General features: G+C 51.5%; 1 protein-coding gene across 2 annotated transcripts in view; it reads left to right on the forward strand.

Moving 5' to 3' along the window:
• GRIA1 (glutamate ionotropic receptor AMPA type subunit 1) overlaps positions 1-8,215 on the forward strand; it is a 112,016-nt gene extending 103,801 nt beyond the window's left edge. For both annotated transcript variants that reach the window (XM_088536871.1, XM_088536872.1), the window contains exons 15-16: positions 5,215-5,349; positions 7,499-8,215. In XM_088536871.1, coding sequence (XP_088392997.1) covers positions 5,215-5,349; positions 7,499-7,687 — 324 coding nt within the window. In that variant the 3' untranslated portion in view covers positions 7,688-8,215. The remainder of the gene's footprint in view (positions 1-5,214; positions 5,350-7,498) is intronic.
• The last annotated feature ends 6,754 nt before the right edge of the window (positions 8,216-14,969 follow it).

A 14,969-nucleotide genomic window follows, 5' to 3' on the forward strand; every position in this document is an offset into this window, starting at 1 on the left:
TGAGAGCTGCTTGAAACTCCATGTGTGAAATGTACAGGCACAAGCCCTAAAACCACGCAGGGTTTTAACGGGAGAGGAGGCTCCGGGAGGGCCGTGTCCCCGTCCCCGCGCGGGCGCAGGAGCCCGCGGCGCGACCCGCAGCCCCGGCGGCTCCTTGCTCAGCTCCTCTCAGTAAATCCCGCCATGCCCGTGCGGACGAGGCCAACGCGGCCGGCTCGGGGGCTCGGCACCCGCCGCCTTCCCACCCGGTGTGCAAACCCTGCGCAAAGCCCCGCGCGAGGGGCTGAGCTCGTCCACGCTCCTCTCCGCTGGCAGCCAAGGCTCGGGGCGAAGCGTTGGGAGCCGTTTCTGAGCCCTCCCCACTGCAGGCATGAGGAAACCCTCCCGTTACAGTACGTGGTTGACCTTAGCTCAGTTTGCAGTTAGAGGACTTTCAAAAGGAGAAATGGAGGCTAATGAAGAGTGGCAAGAGGCTGGCAGGGCATAAGGTCCGTGTCCAGCCAGGGCCAAGACCTTTGGTCTTTCCCAGGCTGATGGACGGCATCCTCAGATTACATTTCATGCCCCCAACTGGTTTCTGTGCATGCTGTTTTTTAATCTGACAGTTGATCTGTTTATTCCTCATGTAGTTTTTGTTCAAAGAAATCCCTACAAAAGACACCATAGATATATCAGTGGGTCTGAACTAAAATTCCAGACACTCTCCTGCTGTGCTGAGTATTTGGGTCTGCTCTCCCATTGCAGATGTCATGTGGCCCTGCTGGTCTCTGGAAGGACAGAGCGCGCTGTGTCCTCCCTGACACCCTCCGGTTTTTTGGCAGGCTGTGTCAAGTGCTGCAGGCGCAAAAGGGGTGGATAATGACAAGGTGGGCCCTGAAAGTCAAGGTAGAGACATGCAGTTCTCATTTTCTCATGCCCTGAGGCTTTTGCAAGACGACGGCAGAAAGGAAGGGTTATTTTCCAAAACAGGATGGCAGGGTGGGCAGGCTGCAGGGGCAGACAGACAGCCTATTGCACCATGAGGACCTTCATCAAAGCCATGGACATCCCCTGCTCCTCTTTGCCATTGGCAAGAATTGGACTTCTATTAAAAAATCAGTAAAAACATGGAAAGTCAGAGGGAGCTGTCAAATCCTGGTGCTGCTCTACCCTGCCTTTGCCGAGGACTGACTGATTCTCACACCGAATGTGTCTGTTCCTGCTGGAGCCCTGTCCCCGTGGTGGCTGTGCTTGGGTTTGCACCGTGCCCTGGCAGTCCCATGGCAGCGCGTGGAGTCAGCAGCACCATGTCCCTTGTCACCGAGCTCCAAACCTTCCCCCAAGAAGGGCAGCACGTCGTTCACCATAAGAGCTCCTCAACTTGGGCAGCGTCCTGTGGCCACCACCTCCTCTCCAGGCAGCTCGTCTTCTCCGCAGGGCCACGGAGACCATAAGGTGCCCTCGTCCCGTGCTGCAGACGGGCTCTGCGGGGGACGAGAGGGCGAGTGGCCCTTATTGTGAGCACCCAGGAGGATGAATAGCGGCGAACAGGAGGCCGGACCCCGCGCGCCGTTGGAGAGGAGCAGGCAGAAGGAGCCTGGTTTCTGCAGCAACGAGGCCGCTTTGGGAAGGACGGGCTTCTCCTCCTCTCTTCACCCGCCAATCGTTCCCCCTCGCATGCGCTGTGCCGCTGCGGGAGACGAGCGCTGCCGTTCACACTCCCACCAGCAAGCTGGAGTGCGAGGGGGAGCAGGGGAGGGTCAGGAACGGGCCAGCGCTGCGCACAGCTTGGGGATATTTAGTGCTATCATTTTGCTTATTATTAAGCCAGGAACTTGCATTGGAAGAGCAGGAAAAGCCTTGGCTGGGCATGCATCGCCTCCTCGCCTTCCTGGGGTTGTCTAGTCCCCCGGCCAATGCGAGAAGAAAGGAAGGAAAAGAAAAAGAAAACGTGGACAAAAAATGAAGCAACACCCCAATTTCATTTCTCAGCCTGGATCGTGATAACAAGATCTGCCATCAAGGTGCCCCTGTATCTCTGTGTTTTTCAGTGCCCTGCTGAAGCTGCCCATGTCCTCTGGCTTCCCACAACAGAGGATCCCTAGGGGACAAGTTGTGATGGTGCTGCAGTGAAATACAGCCTGTTCCCTCCCAGGTTTGCCCGCTGCTGTGCCATGTTGAGCAGATGTTTTCCTTGGCCTTTCTCACTGCCTGAAGAGTCAACTTTCATTTCACCTGAATTGTCACATTAATAATGAGGACAATAATAATAAGGCCACTTCAAATCAAATGCAAGACAACTGCAACAGCTTAAAGATTAATAGCGTGAAATGTTGCAGAAGGAGATGGCTTTAGGTGATCTCATCTCACTTATTGGGAGATATTCTCACTAATTTCCCACAGGTATCCAGGGGAAAGAGGAAATTAAGAAATAGCAGCCTTTCCTAGCTCCCTGCCACTACAGCTGGCTGAGAGGGTCCCCTGTTGCTACCCCCAAACCAGGACCTGAAATACAGAAGTATCGTGGCCAGCAAAAGCCCAAAGCCAGGTATTCCCTTGGGCAGAGCGCCCAGGGAGCCGGGCTGCCCAGGAATCCAGGGCTACCACGTGAAGATGTCCATGTGGGATCTCTGGTGCTTAGCGAGGACTGGGCCAATGCATTTATTTCACAGAGAACACTAATATGATTTCTCTACCGTGTCATAGATTCATAGAGTCATTAAGGTTCAAAGGGACCTTTAGAGATGATCTAGTCCAACCCCCCTGCACACGCAGGGTCACCTAGAGCACATTACTCAGGTCATCCTTCTTCACAAAACTTGGAGGTCTCTGATATCTTAGAAGTCTCCATCCCTCTATCAAATTCAAGTTGAATATATGGGCTTAAAATGAACAGTAAGACACTGACAAATAAGCAGCTCCACTTGCTTCCCTGTTCCCCAAACCTGCTCATCAGACACTTTTATTTAAAAAGCCAGGCTAAAAGCATGAGACTGGGGTGTCAAGGAGGTTGCCCATTTCTACCGTCTTTGTCTGCCCTCAGGCTGGTAGAGCCCCTTCAGCCTCTGCATCTGAAGAGCCAAGGTACAGGATGCATTGTAACCCAGTTTTCTGAGAGTAATATCTCTGCTTTACTAAATCTTTGCTAAAAACCTCCTTAAGTTTCAGCAAGTTCTTAAAAGTGACTCCCAGTAATCTGCAAAGAGACGACTGAACAAAGGTACAGTCAAGACTAGGAGAAAAATGCATGAAGGCAGATTATAAAAGACCAGATAAATAATCCTCCAGATATGGAAACTGCAGCAACTAAGAGGATATTTGCAAAATCTGCTCATTACAGAGAGCACGTCAGACACGTCAACAAGATTACGGACTGACCAGCGTGAAAAGATTATCCCAAGGCAAACCAAGCCCGTCCACCGTGGGAGCCTGTCGTGTTTATAGGGGAGTAACGCACTGGTGGGGGCAGCGAGTCCCCGAGCAGAGACCGCAGTCAGCCCGGCGTGGAAAGGCAAAGCTCTTGCACAGATTTTTCCAGTGACCAAAGCTCTGCAGAGGTGACCTCTAATCCAAATGCTGCATTTTTCAGCAAAGGATTCAGGATGGACGGCAGTGAGTGCTCCAGCTGGGCAGAAAGCTGTGCCGCGTTCTATGGCCAGTGGGGTCAGCTGAAGGGAAAACAGGAAAAAACAAACACACACACAAAAATAAGTCTTTTTCAACTTTTTTTTTTTTTTAGTTTTGAAACCTGAAATGTTTTCATGCTTTGGGGGTTACATTCTTTTGTCAGTGAACCCTAATACTCCAAAAGACAGAATCCTTCTGCAAAGCGTGCTTGCCCGAAGGCCCCTGCCAGATGGACGGCCCTTGGACGGAATCCCTCCGTGCTCACGTTCCAGTTCAGGGTCTGACCCTCTCGTGTTGCTTTGACATCGCTGTCTTTCTGCTTCCTGAGGCCTTGCCCTTCCTGAAAAGTGTGGGCTTCGTGTTGTAAAACCCACCAAGGAAAATGAGGGGATCAACTGTCCTAGAAGGACAGGAAACAGGCTGTGCCACCATCCACGTGTCTTTCGAGTAGCTGGGATCACGAAGAACTCCATAGAGGCTTTGTTACCTTTGGAAAGGTGCAAATATTAGTCTTGAATGGTGTGGCAGCTCTCAAATGATCCTCCTTTCCCTGCCTAAGGACAAGCCCAGGGAGTGGGACTGGCCAAGCCGGGTCTCTCCAGTAGCTTTGCACCAACGAGCTGTGCCCACCCTGGGGAACCTGTGCCCAGCAGGTACCCCCGAGTCCAAACTGCGGAGCAATCCAAGGAGGGAGCAGGAACCCCCATCTGGACGACTGCAAAGAGAAAGCCCGACCCAGAAAGGAGGGCCAGGAGCTGAGTGTGGGGGTTCTGCCCAAAGAAACCCTAACGCCCCAGCCCCTGGGCCAAGGGAGGGCAGTGCAGAGAGCTCCGCTCCGCGTGGGGGTTCGCATCCCTGCGAGGAACGTGAGTCATTCTGCAAGTGCCTCTTCCCCAGAGAGCCCTGAGCATTCATTAGGCAATTGTAAAATCAGAACGTAGGTGCCGGCCGCGAGGAGCTGGCCATAAATAACCCTATTTATTGAGAACCAAATAATTAACTTAGACATGCATCGGCGAGTCTTGATTACACGTGAAGTAACTACCTTATTACACAGAAATCAAATGAGTTTCTGAGGACAGCTCAGCTCAGGTATCACCTCAGCTTCAACATTGGAGAAAAAAAAAGGAAAAACAACCATTTTGATGTGTTGCTGAGCAACAGAATTTGCGGGGGAAACAATCTAGGAATGAGGGAATGAACATTTCCCAGAGAACGGGTTATTTCAGGCGAAACATCAGGGACAAGCAAATGTCACAGAGGCAGAGGGGTTTTGTATTTTTTTTTTCTCCTTTAATCAATAATTTAAACTAGACATTTCGGGTAAATAAGCATTTAAGTCTGATGATTGAAAAACAGAGATCCCAAACCTTTACGAAGTGTCACATTGCAGGAGAAATGTTTGTTTGTGTGAGGGAAACATTAGATTTACTAGACACTGAATTAAAAATTGAAAACGCTCTTAGAAATGTCACATATTATAGAGGGAGATGATGCAATGCCAACTTTGCTGTATTGTGTACTGCCTTCCTAGAGCAATCTTGTATTAATTTTGTTGTTCTCTTCCCCACATGCCCTCCTTCTCCTCCCTTCTCCTCTTTCTTCTAGGACAAGACGAGCGCTCTGAGTCTCAGCAATGTGGCAGGGGTTTTCTATATCCTCATCGGTGGGCTCGGACTAGCCATGCTGGTTGCCTTAATCGAGTTTTGTTACAAGTCCAGAAGTGAATCAAAGCGGATGAAGGTGGCATCCCATTCCCAGGCCTTTCACACCTTCTTTCTGATACCATCCCGGCTCCAAAGCTGCCTTCAGAGACGGATGCAGCCCAGACCATGGCTGGAAAGCCAAGATATAGGCATAATGAAGTGACCGTGTAACTTGACTTGTTAGAAAGGAATAGGAGCATCAGGGGAAGCTAAAAGAGGGTCAAGTGTGCCAAAATTGGTAGCAGATGCAAAATCAGATGTGCAGCATAGTTCCTGTTCAAAATCCACATACAGAGCAAACTCAAAGCACAATGGTGACAGGAAAATATTGTTAGTGCTTGAAATTAAGAAAGCAAAACACCAAGGTTCATGTCCACAGCATGGATGAAGTCTGCTGGGGCTACTGTCATACAGCAGCTACTGCAATAAAAACAAAATCCCCCCAAACCCAAGCAGATAACAGCAAGATGAAACTGGGGTAGCGCAGTAACAAATCAGATCCTGCTGTTCCCTCTGCTGGCACCCTGCTGGCACCATTTACACGCAGGCAACACTGCTAGATGCACGGAGCATTTACCAGATTTCCAGCCTTTAGCTCCAGATGAACAGTTTTCCCAAGTAAATGCCCTGGAACGGGAACCCTGGTGATGTGGGTCTGCTATTTAGGAAAATGTCTTGCTTGCAGTGGTTCTCTTCTGCACCTTGTCATGATCTTTTAAAATGTAGTTCCTATGATCCAAGAGATTTGTTTCCAGCCTAAATTTTTGGTGTGCCTAAATTTCCAAGCGCCATCAGCAAGATCAGGCTGGATTGGCTCGAGAGCCTTGGGGATACAGATTTAATGAAGCTTCTGTGCAGAGAGCTCCTCTTGACTCAGCCAACTAGCAGTGGCAATGCCTGCTAAGGCATTACTGCTCTGCATGAGGGTGCAAAGGGATTTGTGTGAGAGCAATGCATCCCCTTTCTTCCTCCTCCTGTGAGCATGGAAGTCAGTAAGAGTGTGCAGAGTATGATGTAAGTTTAGTGGAATTTTTACTTTAGCAAGACCTGAAACTTATCCAGTATCAACAGAAAAAATACCTATAATCACTTCTTTGGGTTTGATGTCACCATTTCACATCACACAATATTTTATCAGCAATAATGACATTTCCAATTCACTGAAAATGTGTAATAGTGCCTTTCCCATCGAGGTTCAGAACATTCTACAGGCGATGAAAGGTACATTGAGCACAAGGGTAAGATAACGTGCACAATTAATGTCCCTGAATATAAAAATATTAAATTACAGTGTTGTCTAAAGCCAGGTATGTCACAAACACCCGGCGCAGGAGGATTGGCATGCGATACTTCCACAGCTGGAATCCTAAGCAGCTGCTGCGCAGTGTTGGTTTCCCGTGTTGCTCCAGACGATGCGAACGTCACGTTGCAGGGCTCGTGTCCCGTTATAACCACCCACCGCGAGGGAGAACCGTTTCCCCAACGCGAGTGTCTGGCCTGAGCTGGTCCCCTTGGCTCGGCTGGCTGCTCCCTGGAACCATTTACCATGCCCATCGCATGGACATCGCGTTCTACAGGGTCCCTTCTTGAGGCACCTCACGAGGAAGAACAAAAAAGAAACCCCAAAGGACTTGATCTGTTAGCTGAGTTTTTCTAAACAAGTGTTTTTCATAGATCTCCAAAACTTTTGGACGGTATCTGGAGCAGGAAGATGAGATTTAGATTCCTAATTAGGTTTGCAATTTCCGGTTAGGGCATTCATTACTGCAGACACAACCGTGGCACGTGCTCCGCGCTCACATGAGCAGGGTTGAACAGACGCTCGCAGTGAGTCAGAGCCCTCCATATGGGACAGGACTGGAGTAGCAATTGCATATCCATGGGGAAAGTAAATATAATCCTTCTGATCTGATCCAGTATGGCGGTTCTGATGTTGGTAGAGCTTTGAGTAGTTCCTGCGTGTGGCATATATGCTTTATGCCCCCAAAATACAGCTGAAAATTTAATTTTTGAATCCCGAAGAGGTGCAGATTAACAGAGCAGTTGCAGTGGGGGCGTGCAGCAAGCAGGAGCACAGTGGAGGCAGGAAGGGAGAGAGCAGTTACGGGGACACAACACTGCTTTATATTGCAACTTCTCCAACATTGCTAAGGACAGGGGGAGACCCCCCCGTCCTTCCTAAAAAGGGTTTTTGTTTAATCCCACAGCAGTCAATCAACGAAGCCATACGGACATCAACCCTTCCCAGACCGGCTGCAGCGGGAGGCAGTGGAGAGAACGGACGTGTGGTCAGCCACGATTTCCACAAATCCATGCAGACGATTCCGTGCATGAGCCACAGCACTGGCATGTCCCTGGGAGCGACGGGATTATAATTGGCCTTTTGACCCATTGCCTGGGTGAGAGCAGGGGCAGCCCAACTCCACCCCCTCCAGAGCCAAAAACAAACCCAACACCAACAAGACAAAGGACGATGACAGAAGGGACAACTGGATGGATCTTCTTAAGGAAATCAAATCTATTTCCCTTTTTATTTTGCAAACAGATCCACCGGCAGGAGAACAGCAACAGCTCTGTACTGCAATAAGGAGAGCGTAATGGGATTTAACAGACTCATGAACCGTCCCTGATTGGAGAACCACTGGAACACTAATGAGGACTATGCCATTTTGTTTTAACTTGGTTGTTAATAAGTCTTAGTGTGTGCAATATATATATTTTTTCTTACTAATTCCTGTGGTGTCAGGGTAACATCAGCCCTTTTCCCTTTCCCTGCTCAGCCCTTTAATCTGGTTTAGTTTGGGATGCAAACCACAATGTCTGAGCTACTAACAGCAAAAAGAAAATCCGATAAATGGCAAGCTGAACTCCCTGCAGGGTCTCAGCACTGACCCCTTTTGTCCGTCGTGATTCTGCCTTCAGCCCTTCTGTTAATTCGGGTGCAGAATTATTGCAACAAGGCAGAAAGAGCCGAGAACTCTCCCTGCAAAAGGAAGGACTTGTCCAAAAAAAGAACCTGAACAGAAATGTGAGGCTATTTCGTAGGGGCAAAGTCAAGAGTGAGTTTGGAAATCCCAGGTAACCTGAAGACAGAGTGGTAATTCTTCCAGAGATGACGAGTGGCAATTCAGGAGAAGACTCATGTCATGGAGTGGAGAGCGTCATCCATGGCAGACTAGAGCAGATGGTTGGTTTAAGATCATTGCAGGCTGCTGTTTGTGGAAAAGAGAAGGTAAATGCAGCATTCCCATCACAAGAATCTCTCCTGCCTAAGTCACTGGGAGCCAATAAGCAATTGTGAACCATTTCTTCATTGCTTAGCTTTGTGTGTGCTCCCGTTTTGGTGGTCACATGAGGGAACCACCTCGAGCTGGGAATAGACCATCTCAAGAGCATCCACTTCTAGATGGCTGCCTATTAACCAGTTAAACATGCTAGAAGTCATGGGGTTGCAATGGGAATATCCCTGCCTTTTTGCTCTGAAAACCCTCTTTGCCCATTTTTTCTAATTAAAAGGGACGTTTTGTAGATATTTGGCCAAGAAGGCTTCCTGGGAAGAACTACAAGGAAATCCGAGGAGAGCTTCATTCAAGCATCCGTGACGGTTGATAGCGCTGGAGCTGGTCGGGCTCGGCTCCCCGGTCCAGACGTGGCCTGTGCTTTGGGGACAAAGCCAAGGGTAGTGGATTCGCACCGTGTCTGCAGGAGGGGGAAGCAGTCACAAGCCGCAAACGCAGGTTGTTGATCCCAAACTCCACGCGGCTGGACAGGCGGCTGGGAGTCCAGCTGCAGGCGAGGAGGCCGAAGGGGCAAGGATGGTGCTCTGGGACCTCCCAAAAGGTTCGTTCTGTGAATCATTAGCCTGGACATGTGGATGTTTCCCGGCGGGCTTGAGGCACCTCCCTGGCAGTGATGGGTTCCCAGGGCAGCCCCTGAAGTCAGAAGATCTGTGGGGCAGGGACTGCAGCCGACCCGTTCATCATTGTCCCATCTCACAGGTCCACCACTCATGGCAAACTAAGTCTGAAGCTCCTCACAGGATCCATCTGGGGATGGAGCTGCTATTTGGAGGATTCCGAGCTGCTTTTTTCTCCTTTTTTTTTTTTTTTTCCTGCAGCCAGAAGGTGCAACGTAGACAGTGAGGAGCAGGAAAAGGAGGCAGTTGAAAAGAAAGCCATGCAGGCAAATGGTGGCACAGGCCTCCTACAAAGAAGATCTGTCTATGAGGCGGTCCATAAGTGTGGCTAGAAGCTGCCTGCACACCAATCTCCACTGATGTACAAGTGTCCGTGCAGAGCAGTACGCTTACCACCTTTAACAGCAGCCTGGGCTGGATATCTGCTCCATTTATCCACTTGTGCTACCAGCACTTTTTGGAGACCAGCAAGTCAAAGAGTCAAGGTCTTAAGCTCAGGCACAGCTTGTCTTGTGCCAATACATCTTCACTGGAGACCTTTGTGAGCTCCATCTCATCTCCCAAAGCGAGCACTGTCATCACCCACTCCAAGCAGCTCTCCAGGTCGCTTTCTGTTGACCATCACTATTTTTAATCCATTCTTTTCTTATTTTCGACTTCAGCTCTGTGTAAGCGCTAGCGTGACGGAGGCAGCCCAAAAGCCAGCCCGATTCCGGCCCCGGATGCCCGAATTCGGCTGCGGCCCCGTCCGTCGCCGTGTCCCCGCGCTGCCAGGGCTGGCGGCGGGACAAGGCTGCCGAGAGCCCCCTCAGCCTCCAGCAGATCCCGGCGCCTCCGATGCCGATCCCAGGGAAGCAGGAACTGGCTGCAGGAACAGGCCTGGCCGCCCGCGACGCGGCGAAGCGGCCGCAAAGGCTCCTGCTCAGCCGAGGGGTAAAGCAAAGGAAGAGAGAGGAATAGGACAAAAGCGTGCGGAAACGTTATCTTGTAATATGTATTTTTACTACACTTTTCTTAAAAATAGAGTAATGGTAAAACTCTTAAAGACATTGACATTTTTTCTCAACAGGAATCCACATTTAACAGTTTTGGCTTTCATTAAATTTTGCTCTTTGGTACCTGGATCTTTTATTTAACAGCTATATTTGTTTTAACTCTCTTTTTTTATTTTCTTTTTCTTTCTTTCTTTTTGGTAGTACTGCAAAGGATTTTGCTTGATCAAACTCAGCAATACTTTTCTTTTCACATTCTCTTTTTTTCAAGCAACCTTTTTATTGGTATTTATTATTTACATAAAAATGAAAATACCAGCTGGAATTTTAGCACCAAGGATCCATGAACCATTTTTCATTCTTGTCCATGCCGTTTTGTGCCAGTGCTGGATGTGTGGAAACGAAAATGATGTTACCCCTCAGGCAATATTAGCCAACCTGAATCAATCGAGGTTTCCTTGATTATTGCTGTGTCTGACTTGTGAACAGCAGCCAAATAAACTGCTTCAGGTTGAAATTGGGAATCTATCTAATATTTACCCAAGGGCCAGGAAACAAAGCATTCACTGGGCTCAAAGCTAAGGATTTGCCTTCTCGTTTGGAGTTTTGTGGGGTCCTTATTGAGGAGGGCTATTTGGGGACGTTAGCTTGTCTTTTTCAAAGAGGGAGGATGTAGTCAGCTCAGCCATGACTCCGAACCAGCACTGGTCCAAAAACCCTCTCCCGTACCGGCCTTCCTAGGAGCTGCCCTGCTGTCTCAGCAGCTGGGGCATTTAAGACATTTCTGACTCATTTTTCACACAATGGGCAGCTAAAATTCTCATCAAAAAGAGGAGAGTAGGGTTTAAAGGAGGTTATTGGCCATTTGCGCCGATGCTGACAGCTACTGAGGTTAACTCTGTCACTAACGTCTTGCTCCTGTGTAGCACTGGGTGTCACAGACCTGCGAGGACGTCCCCTGCCCGTGCCAGCCCCCGCGTTGCGCAGCGGGGACACGGAGACGCCCAAGTGCCTCGGATGAGGGTCTCCCCAGGGCAGTGCTCGTAGAGCCAGGTCTCCAATGGTCAGGAGGGTTTTTACCCACCGGTAAGTTTTTAAACCTAGCGTCAGCAAGGGCAGAATTAATGTGTTTTGAAAGGGGACCCTCAGCTGTGAAGCACAGGAGCCTCCCAGCACACGCAGCCTGAAGGGAAGGTTTTCAGGGGCAGATGATGATGATGCATCGACCCGTCTTTGGTCTTCCACACCTGCCTTAGGCACCCAGTGCCACACTGGGGTCCAGATCCTGCCTGGCACTATTTGTGCTGCACGGTCACTCCTGCCCCGCAGTACAGAGGTGCATGAGACATGTTCCTTTATGTCTTGACAAAGGCAGGACGAAATTCCCTTGTCTTGGTCAACGCAGTGTAGGAAACGGGACCGAATTCTGCAGTAAGGAGCCAAAGCCCTCGGCGCAGCGGAGGCGGCTGGGAGCACCAAGCGCGTGAGGAGCAGATGCACAACCTGGGCTGTCCCGTGGCTCGGGACAGCGCCAGGGCATGGGCCGGCTCGCCTGGACCCCCAGCAAACACGAGGAAACTCACCTAAGGCCCGGGCAGGGTCCTGAGCACACGCAGCAGCATTTGCAGTGCCCCGGGGGATGTCAGCCAGCCCTTCACCTCCAGCACAGACCTCCTGGGGAAGGTTTGGGAGCCTTGGGGGTGCTGCCCTGTTAGCACAGCCTCCCGAGGGGTTATAACAAGCAGCGCGGTCACCCACTCCTCACACTGGATCCAGGAGGCTGTTTTTGTGCCTGTTCCCAGCTAACACGTTGTCCCAGCGCGGAGCCGCACGGCAGAGCCCCAGGAGCAGCCTGGCCGCACACAGCGCCCGGGGGCTCCGCATGGCCTGCGGGCACAGGAGAAGCCACAGAGCAACCGCGGCCTTGCCCGTCGGCCTGGGGGGCTCCGGGGAGCTCCGGGGAGCGGGGAGGGCACAAGTGGGTGCTCTGAGCCCCATCCTGGCCGTGCTCGCCTCCAACACGGCCCGTGCCGGTGCCTCCGTGTTCCTGAGGCACAGCCGGGTCCCCCATCACTGCCCTGGGCCCCCTGCGCCTCCTGTGCGCGCTCAGCAGCAGGGACATGAGGGTGCCGCACGCCAGACACGGCTGTGAGGGGCAAAACCTACACAGGGCCTGGCTCGGGAGGCAGCAGAGCTGCTCGGCCTCCACAGAAACTGCCGTCATGTCACCGTCGTGTCCCCCTTGCAGCTGCCGCAGGGCCGCTCTGCTGCCTTCCAGGCCTGTGGTCCCCCGGCCCGAGGGCAGGCCTGGCGTGCTCGCAGCGGGAGCAGCGGCCTGCAGCAGGCCCTGGACATGCACACTGTGGCTGCCTGACCCCGAATAGCTCCTCGTGAGCGCACAGCTTCAGTGAGCAGGGGACCTCGCCGTCTCCAGCAGCGGCAGCAGGGACGAGGGCTCCTGTAGCCCCTTGTGCTGCACTGGGGAGCGCGGAGCCCTGCGGAGCCCTGCGCTCCAGACCGTGCACACCGTGGGGCCCCAGCGCTGCCCGGCTCCCTGGAAACGCGCTGGTGGAAGCAAGGAGCGCCACTTCACAGGAAAAGATTTACAGACCCGATGAAACTGACGGGCTTGCGGCAGGCCGCAGGCAGACAGCGGCGTGCATGGAGGCAGGCGCTGGGGCGGGAGCACTCTGCCAGCACCAGGTTTTGCAGCACCTTGCTTCTGTCCAGGGTAAAAGCAGGGAACGGCGAGGTGCAAATACCGTGTGGCACCTCGCACAGCCCTCACCGCCTCCAACTCCCCTGCCAGCATGCACAGCAGGAGAGCTATCTCCAGAGCAGCAAAGCACAGAAATTCTCCCCTCCAGGGATACAGAGAAGCTTAATGAGCTCCTATTTGCACATCTCTTCCTCATGCACTAACTGTATGGTGCACACACATGTTCCTGCAGTTATGAACAGGAGCCTTTGATGGCCCAAATTAGCTGTCAAGGTACCTTTTGATTCCTAAGGATCAATATGGTATAATGCAACAGCTACAAAGTATGTTCATTACTCTGCAGGGATGGTTTAACATGCTCTCCAGATCCCTTTGGCAGTAATTCCTGCTCTGTTGTAGCTGGCATCAGAATTAATGGCATGTCGTGTTCTATAAGTCCTGACTTTTCAGATGAAAGGTACACCGTGTTGTTCGTATCAGTATTACACTGTAATAAATCAATGCTTTCCTGTTGGAAGGATTTCAGGCAATTTCACAACTTGCTCTCAGGAAGTCAAAAGACAACTTGGCGGCCAGGCCACGCCAATGAAAAAAAAATGTTCTAGAAGAAGAGAAAAAGTAGGAAAAACAAACAAACAAAAAGGGTTTCACTGCACCCTTGTTACCTGCTGCATGTAGGACTGGCATTAAGATAGCAACTGCTAAAATAGTTCCTGCTAAAACGGTACCTCGCAGATAGCACTGAAGGCCAGAACTGGGTCCTTCGTTCAAGTACTAAAACAGAAGTCTTTTGAAATTCAGTATTTTAGCTGGGGAAGGTGCCGAGAGCCTCCTCCTTACATGTCTCACATACCCAAGGCTTCACCAGGGCCACAGCTCAAGGGAGCACCTTCCCCAGGCCAAGGTGTTGTCTCAAGCTGCTGGTGGCTGGGACGGGGGCCCCAACCCAGTTTCACTCCATGGAGTGCTAGACAAAAGCTCGCCTTCTCGCTGAGCCGTGGCACAAACAGCTTCCGTTCACAAAGAAAAGCAGCAGGAAAGGGGAATAAGAGGAAAGACAGGTGCTCCAGGACAGAAAGCCCCCCTAAACTGCCCCAAAGGTGCCCACAGAGTTATCGCCCCAGCTTCTTCAGCAGCTGCTGCCCAGAATGTCCAGCACAATTACTTACATCTTTACAAAGTAAAACTTAAAGTCCCCTGGTCCACATGCTTAGGACAGCAAGAGGCTAAGCTTGAAAGGGGAGTCGTTTTGTTGCCTCGGATTAGCTCAAACTGTGTGACAGGCTTTCCCCGCTTCAAAACCAATGTTGTTAACCTTCAAATCTGCATTATTAATATTTCAACATGAGTCCCATCAGGATCTGCTGAAAGAGCTCTCCTGGACTCGTGACAGCTCGTCCTGTTTGATTCTAATCATATATGAATGCATGAGTTAAGAAGACATCATTAAAAGTACATTAAGTTTAATTATGCCAGCAGCCGCAGACAGTGGGAGCATTGGCTTAATGCAGAATGCATAATTAGAACAGACCTAATCCATTAGATTCATATTTGTTAAAGAAAATGCTCCTCGTCTGTAAGTGTCACTGCGGAGCAGCAATTGGGAGGAATGGCGGCGTTTTGGGGGGCTGCTCGCCTCCTTCACCTTCCCCTTCCCAATTGCCCCTGGTGCGCCGGGCACCGCGGAGCTCTCACGCAGCCCGTTGCACGCTGCATTTAGGAACAGCGAGAAGCCCCCGCGCTCCGCCACGAGGCCTGCGGTGCTTTAGGCCAGGCGGAGCCCGTGTCCCTGTGAGGAGCTCCCATCCGCCGCGGCCCGCGTCGCAGACGAGCCCCTGCGCGATGGCACCGTGGGTTGCACCCCACCGCGGCGCTTCCCAGGGCTCCAGCCGCCACCAAATCCCTGTTCGCCACCCCAGCCGGACGCAGGCACAGTGAACGTGCCGGGGCCGGTGCTGGCAGAGCTTGTCCTGCCACCCCAGGCGCACACGGGGCTCAGGCCCTGCCGCCCTGGCAGGCAGCCACACCAT

This window comes from Tinamus guttatus, unplaced genomic scaffold (assembly GCF_059628265.1).
Source record: "Tinamus guttatus ecotype Peru unplaced genomic scaffold, ASM5962826v1 Tinamus_guttatus_pri_ptg000710l, whole genome shotgun sequence".
Classification (NCBI taxonomy): Eukaryota; Metazoa; Chordata; class Aves; order Tinamiformes; family Tinamidae; genus Tinamus; species Tinamus guttatus.